The sequence below is a fragment of the Cyprinodon variegatus genome, unplaced genomic scaffold, assembly GCF_000732505.1.
Source record: "Cyprinodon variegatus isolate N-32 unplaced genomic scaffold, C_variegatus-1.0 Scaffold425, whole genome shotgun sequence".
Taxonomy (NCBI): Eukaryota; Metazoa; Chordata; class Actinopteri; order Cyprinodontiformes; family Cyprinodontidae; genus Cyprinodon; species Cyprinodon variegatus.
In genome coordinates this window covers 489,514-497,565 of record NW_015150878.1, presented here as the reverse complement: position 1 = coordinate 497,565, position 8,052 = coordinate 489,514, and the positions used below count along the sequence as shown (strand labels likewise).

Genomic DNA, 8,052 nt, shown 5'->3' with positions numbered 1-8,052 from the left:
ATAACATCTTTTAGATATGAGCACGGGACGTCAACTGAGAGAAATCCCCATCATCACTCATCAACCATGAGATAAGCTGAGGTTAAAACAGCCATCTATGAATGTTGGTTTACAACTAATGACCCTTTGTCAACACACATAGAAAGACAGAGAAGAAAGTAAGTCAGGCATCAATACATAGTAGGTAGACTATTGATATAACATAATCTACATACCAACGTGCCTCTAATCCAGAGGATTTTGTGTTTTTATTTTTTTTTATTTTTGGTTGAAACGCAAGTTGAGATGTTGAGAAAAGAAATACTGTATATCTATAGGGTCTTAAAGTCATTTTTTTTACTAAAATGCACTGGTTAACATGTAGAGGATAAGTCCATAGAATAAGGTTGCATGTATGAAAACATATGCAACATTAACAGCATGCACAAAGCTGTTTATTAACTAGGTCTATTGATATACCTTGGTACATTGAATGAATGATTAATAATCTAATGACATCAATGCAAAATTAAAACATCAGATATCATTTTAAGAAACACTTAAAATCAATGCTACAATTTTGCAGTCGTGCTACAAATCAATAGCCTAAATGCAAAATAACAAATTGGTGCAGCAGAATTTTTTTGTACCATTCAGATTTCTTTATTCTTTATTATTATTATTTTTTTTTTACATAAATCCTATGAAACCAATCTGTATTCAATGTAAATGCTAGCATAGGTTAAGGTTAAAGTACATCCACAAATAATATATACTGTTTACCTTTTATCAACTTGCCCTCCAAATCAAGGCTCAGCAGATAAAACAAAAAGACACTAGAAAAACAAAGCTTATATGAAACTAAACCAATTTGCTCTTTATTCAGCTAAATTACTCTCAAATGCTGGAGTTGCAATTTTTACTTAAGTATTTTAATGCAAGAGAGAGTAGGGATTATTCTTAAAAATACCCACATAAAAGTTTATAGAACTATGCAGTAAAACTACTCCTAAAAATACTTATTTTCTGTAAAAAAGTACTCAAGTAAATGTTACAAGATAAATGTAAGTAGTTTCGTCCAACCTCTTTCCAGAGATGTTTGGGCAAGAAACAAAGTACAACCTGAACAGGTTTGTAGTCCATCAATGCAGTTTATCAAATCTAAAACAAATTATTTGTAGCAAAGTTTCTGCTTCTGTATCTAGAATGTCAAAAAATTAGTTGCACACTTGCACAACAAACCCTTTTGGTAACTGATGCTAAAAAAATTTATTAATACAAAGAAAGAAGAAGGAGGGAGAGAACAACTAGTGCTCAAGTGAACATATTTGAACTTTGAGAAATAAATAATAGAGATATATCTGTCTAGCAATGTCATAGTGGAGCTGCTTTGTTAAAATTCCAGCACACCATCAGGAAAAGGATAATTCTAAGAAAGATGGAATGAGAGAGCAAAAGCATGAATAAAATAACCTCATAGGGCTTGATGCATATCTCTTTTTATTTTTAGGTGGTTATAAGCAAATCAAAATGATTTAAAGCAGTTATAAAGTTTAGAAAAAGGATGTTTCTTTCTCATTTTTATGTTAAATTCCAGAACTTAATCCAATTCTAAATTAGGATGAAGATTTAAAAATTGCACTATTCATTGCTCATCTGCTCTGACAGAGCTGTTCATATAAATTTTTTACATATTTCCTTTCACTTCACTGTCGGAATTGCTTTTTATCTTGGCTATCAAAAAAGTAGTCTAAAAAGCATACACTGCATGCTTTATTATGTTACCTTTCGATTTCAGTAAACCTTTAGACTTATTATTTTAAAGATAATGGTAAATCATCCAAGAGGGCTAATTTAATATCCCTAACACCCAAAAAGATATTCTTACACACTGCAACATCCCCAAACAAAAGAATACCATCACATTCGCTGAAGCCAACAATGTCCCTGACAGCAATGTCAGATTAGAGTTTAATGCAGGAAAAAATCTGAGGATCTCTAAAGTCAGATAGCAGTATCAATATCCATTTAATGGATGCTGAAATGATTTAATTTGGGCTGAAAATACAGACAATCAAGCCATTCCAATAAAGAAAATACCAGTAATGACCATGAAAAGAAGCATGAAACAGAGATGAAAATGAGCTTGTGACACACATAACATTAATCCATTTACACGAACATAGGCAGAACAAAGAAAAAGACTTAAGCTCAGTCTGTTTTAGCTGTTTTACAGGACATTCAGTCTTTCCTCCAGCAAGAAAAGGTTCAGAAATGTATTGTGTGACATCAAGATGAAAAGATGGAGACTAATCACACAGTTGTGTTCTGCTGCTCTCATATAGTTTGTTACGCGCTTCCCTCCGAAGTCAGGCGATGTTTCATTTCGGTTCGCTGCTCTAACATGGTTATCTCTTTATTAGATCACTGCTGCATTATACATTATGTATAGAGTTGATGTCAGGGGACCAGATTATACGAGTCAACAAACAAACAAAAAATGAATAAATAAAAATGTTTTGAAAAATAATTTTAATATTTTTCACAAGTAGCAGAACATTTTATCATTTATTCAACCATAAAAAAGTAAAAAATCTGTTTTTCAAGCGAGTTGAGGCCAAAAGGCAGCAACAAATATAATACGCTGCTGAAATGTTTTCTAGTTCTTGTATTAATATTTGTTTGGTCCTATTAACCTGGGGAGAGTCATTGTTGGTTTCACAGGTCTAGTTTAACCAGTTACAATATGAATGTATACTTTATGTTTGAAATATGTATCTATAATCTTCAGAAAAAGATGCAGACGGTAGGAGTAGGTGGAGACTCACGATTCATTGTGACGACCCATAAAAGGGAAAAGCTGAAAGAAGAAGTTTGTATGTTCTGTTAGATCTTCTCAGACCAGCAAAAATAAACCTGCCGATGAGATCTGTGTCCCTTTAATTCATGTCATTTAGGTGCGATGTCCTTTACTTTTTAAAAGTGGATCTGCTTTGGAATACCTCACTCAAATAGTTGGTACGGCTATGGAAAACTTGACTGTACATACAGAGGAGGTAATAAAGCTATTTGATTCAGGTGTTAAAGTAGAGACACATTGAGGAACCCCTTTCAAAAAAGTAAAAAAACAAAACAAACCAATAATAATTTTATGCTTTTAAAAAATTTTTCTAAAAAGTTCAGAGCTGTTCCAAAGACTTCATGCGTTTCTGATTAACTCACTCACTAAGCCATTGCTGATGTTAAATTGATATTATCCTGTTAGTTTCCGGGTTTTAACCATCTAGATGATGATTGTCATCATTCCCGCCACCATGCCTGAAGTGGCGGGGGGAATTGGTTGCACAAATAAACTCATTGATGTGGCCAAATTTTCTTCGGCTGAATCAAAACACCTTGAAGTTCTAGTTTTTGGGCTAAAAGATGTACGTTCAAAGTCAGCACACAGCTTCAGTGAAAACAGTTAGAAATGATCAGTCAGGCTCCAGAACCTGACCTGAACCGTCAGAGGCTCATAAAGACAGTAAAAAACTTGGCCTTCTAACACCTAAAGGACATATTTAGGATTAAAAGAGTATTGTCTCTGCGGGACCTTGAAAAATAAAAGTCATATGTTAATCTTTGGTAGAACTGATTACCGCAACAGTTTCCTCACAGGTTTGCCTAAAAAGTCAACCAGACAGCTGCAGCTGATCCAGAACACTGCTGCATGCGCCTTCACCCTACCTTAAAGTGAAGCACAACAACCCAGCAAAATCATTACACTTCCTCAACGTATTATAGAGAAAAAACACTGCAATGCTTCTGTAAATCTATAAATCACTGGATGGTTTAGTGCACCAATAACCTTCTGGCTCTGATCTACTTTATATAACCAGGAGCAGAACCTAACGTGGAGATGAGCATTTAGTTCTTATGCTCCAGTAAACTGCAATAAACTCCCAGAAAACAGTAAGAGTGCTGAAACCCTTGGTTCCATAGAATGGAAATTAAAGACGACATTTGTTTAGAATGGCTTTTGTATGAGCTATTTAAACATTAGTTTATATTTGTAGTGCAACTTTTGCTCCATGATTTTAATAATTGTATATTTTTTATGTAAATCTATTCTTATAATGATTTACTTGTTATAATAATAATAATAATAATTGTACTTTGTTGATCTCACATTGGAAAAATTATTTCTGCATTTAACCCATCCCCTTGGGGAGCAGTGGCCTGCCATTGTGTGGCACCCAGGGAGCAGTGTGGTGTTAAGGGTCTTGCTCAGGGACCCAGAGTGCAGTGGGTACTTGCAAATTTCTCAGAGCAAAGGCGCACTGCTTTGACCCACTAGGCCAACACTCCCCTCATCTTTAGTTCTCTTTAATTATTTGTCATGCCTCAGTTTCACTGAACTTTTCTGTAAAGAACTTTGAATTGTCTTGCCACTGAAATCTCCTATATAAACTGAACTTGCCTTGACTTGTCTTAAGATATTTGGTTTTATGATATGGGCAGTTGAAAATTTCAGTCAGGGTTGATAGTTGATTTCAAATCAAGGAGAGTTTTATCTAATGCTACCCTTTAAGTAAATGACTGGTAAAACTGACTTTATTGAGATGCTGGCATTCTATAGTTCAAGTTCATGTAATGCTTGCTGGTTCTGTGTTGATTTTGTAAATACCAACATATTATTGTTTTATTTGTTGATATATTTGTTGCTATTGTTTTTATTCTTGAACATGATTTGGGTTCCTTCAAATCATTTTAAAGACAAAACTGATATTTTTTGAAGGGTTAAAACAATCTTGCATGAAATAGCTGGATTAACTCTAGCCCTGAACCTGTTGAAAATATAATAAGGGTGCATAAAGATAAATAGCAACTGACCAAGGTATTGAAATAACCCCACCTTGTCTGTAGTGGACCTTTGCACAGTTGAAACTTTTTTTTTTTGGGTTTGATTTGATTTTAGGAATTTATTCAAAAACTACAATTAATGCATAATATAGGTCCATCCGTTAATATAATTTTTTTTTTTTTTTTTATTCTGTTGACTTTGATAATTGTGGCACAAAGTACTTGAAAAACCCAAATCTTTGTCTGTTAAAAAAGTAGAATAGGAAATTAGAAAAATCACAAAATAATATATTTTATTACATAAATGCTGCCAAAGGAGAGGCGTCATTTTGATATATTATGCAATGGAGTGAAGTATTTTTACTATTACATTTTTTGTTATGGAATTACCTAAGATATTAAACTTGCAAGAGCATTACATGCTTAAAGACAGATAACAGTCAGCTGAACAAGACATTAAATTTAACTCCACCATTTCTGATACGAGGAGTAGTTAGATACAAGAGCAATTACTCGTTAATGGCCACAACATTATTTTAGATTTCTCTGCAATTTTTTAGGACACCAATTTCTAAACATAAACACCCTATTCTTTTTTATAACGTTTTTACATTGCTGAAGTTATTTGTTGTAAAACCTTCCATACTGATAAAGGAAGAGCTAAAATGCATCATTAGAATATTGTGAAAAGCATGATAGTAATTTGTAAAAAAAAAATCATGATTTATTTATTGCGTACCTCTGTCTTGTCTCCAGGTAACATCTTTGTGGTGAGCTTGTCTGTAGCAGACCTGGTGGTGGCTCTCTACCCGTACCCCCTGGTGCTAACAGCTATCTTCCACAATGACTGGACCATGGGAGACCTACACTGTCAGGCCAGCGGCTTCGTCATGGGGCTGAGCGTCATCGGCTCCATATTCAACATCACGGCCATTGCAATTAACCGTTACTGCTACATCTGCCACAGCCTCCACTACGACCGTCTCTATAGCCTGAGGAACACCTGCTGCTACCTGGGCCTCACATGGTTGCTCACAGCCATCGCCACAGTGCCCAACTTCTTTGTCGGCTCTCTGCAGTACGACCCTCGTGTCTACTCCTGCACCTTCGCTCAGACTGTCAGCTCGTACTACACCATCTCAGTGGTGGTCATCCACTTCCTGATCCCACTGCTTGTGGTGTCCTATTGTTACATGCGTATATGGGTTCTGGTGATTCAAGTGAAACATAGAGTGAAACCGGAGCAAAGGACAAGACTGAAATCCAGCGATGTGAGGAACTTCTTGACTATGTTCATGGTGTTTGTGTTGTTTGCTGTGTGCTGGGCTCCCCTGAACCTTATAGGCCTGGCTGTAGCTATAAACCCTGCAAAAGTAGCACCCAACATACCAGAGTGGCTATTTGTCACAAGCTACTTTATGGCATATTTCAACAGCTGCCTCAATGCCATAATTTATGGAGTACTAAACCAAAACTTTCGTAAAGAGTACAAAACAATCCTCCTTGCTCTTTGTGTTCCACGTTTGCTCCTCATGGAAACATCCAGGTGTGCCACAGAGGGGCTGAAGAGTAAGCCGTCACCTGCAGTCACGAACAATAACATAGCTGAAATAAATGTATAAATTGATGTTACACTGAGCAAGTACTAGTGCCATGTTTCACTCAGTGCCTGTTGTGGACGTGTTTTTCTTGTTTATATCTGTGGAGAGTTTTAGTTATTCCCCAAACCTGTGCACAGTTGAAACTTGGGGGGAAAAAAGTACTGAGTTTTCAAAGTAACATCAGTGCCTCTTGCTACATTACAAGATTCTGAAAAGATCATTTAATCTAAGGAAATTCATTTAAAAACTACAACAAATTCATAATATAGGTCCATCACGCACGTTAATGTAATTTGTTTGCTTTCTTTAAAATTCTGTTGTCTTTGATCATTTTGTCTCACAATACTTGAAAAACACAAATCATTGTCTATTAAAAAAGTTGAATATGAAATGAGAATAATCATAAAAAATATATATATTTTATTATATAAATGCTGCCAAAGGAGAGGTGAGGTTTTCTATACCTTATGCAACTGAGTGAAGTAGTTTTACCAGTAGATTTTTTTGTTCTGAACATAAGATATTAAACTTGCAGGAGTATTATTTGCAAATGCGTTGTTTTCTGTGTTCTTGTTTGAAATCACCAGTTTATGTTGTTTGCTCTTAAACAGGATTCCCTCTCTGCAACATTTAGCATGTTGATTGGCAGAGAGGAACAAAAATAACATCCATTGGTTAAAAATAACAAAACAGATCAGAAGTGGAAGAAAACTACTTTCCTGGATATTTTTAAAGGATTTTATTGCAGGTTTTATTTTTGTCAAGAATCTATTTTCTACCACAAAGAAAGTCTTCTTTCCTACTTTTTCTCCTCTTTCCTTGCTATCTCAAACACAGCATTAATGAAAGAAAGCCCCGAGCTTTGTAATTTTCCTTCAAATACAATCTTTTTAAGCTTTAATGATCAATTAATTACCAAAGACTTAACGTTCTTATTTGGATTAAGTGGAACAAAGTTTTAAGTAGCCTTTGATTAAATCTGCAGTGAAGTTGTCAAAGTAATATTTCCTCTATGGCTTGTGTTAACATCTCAGGCTCATTTTAATAGAAAACATGTTATTTAAGCACCACAACAAGGTTTCACTGCCTACACAAAAACAGAAATATTGAAGAAACCTATTTCATTCAAAACCCTCCAATGGTTTTGAATTAGAAAAAATGTGTTTGAATGGAAAATTGCGTTGCAGTCTAAGAATGCTTTATTCGAGCCACTTTATCTTTTTCATACTTTGCCTTTTTAAACTGACGGGCTCAAAGCCCGTTTTGAAAATTACTCTGAATGATTTGGAAAGTGTCAAAAGAGGAAGAGTAGCTGATAAACAAAGCTGGCCCTCTTGTTTATTAAATGCCTTGGAGACATGGGATGCATCAGAAGCCAGGGAGATGTAATTTCATGATAATGCAAGTATGCCTGAGCGCATGTCACCCTCGCTGAGATGAGCTCTGACAGCCTCCCAGCATAGCTTCCACCCCCAAAAACAAACTATGAGCATTTCACCTTACAGGGAGCCTCAGAGATGACTGCATGACACATTCTTGAAATGATGCACTCTTTGTTGAAATATTAAAGATTACCCTTTCCAAATGACGCATTCAGGATTTATAAACTTTCTAAGAGTATAACATTTCA

The 8,052-nt window shown here is 35.2% G+C and overlaps 1 protein-coding gene across 1 annotated transcript in view; it reads left to right on the top strand.

The window, feature by feature from the left end:
• The window catches only part of gpr50 (G protein-coupled receptor 50), a 24,350-nt gene extending 17,456 nt beyond the window's left edge, over positions 1-6,894 (top strand). Inside the window, exon 2 of the mRNA XM_015388502.1 lies at positions 5,578-6,894. Within this exon, the coding sequence (XP_015243988.1) occupies positions 5,578-6,443 (866 nt within the window). The 3' untranslated portion in view covers positions 6,444-6,894. The remainder of the gene's footprint in view (positions 1-5,577) is intronic.
• Positions 6,895-8,052: the final 1,158 nt, after the last annotated feature.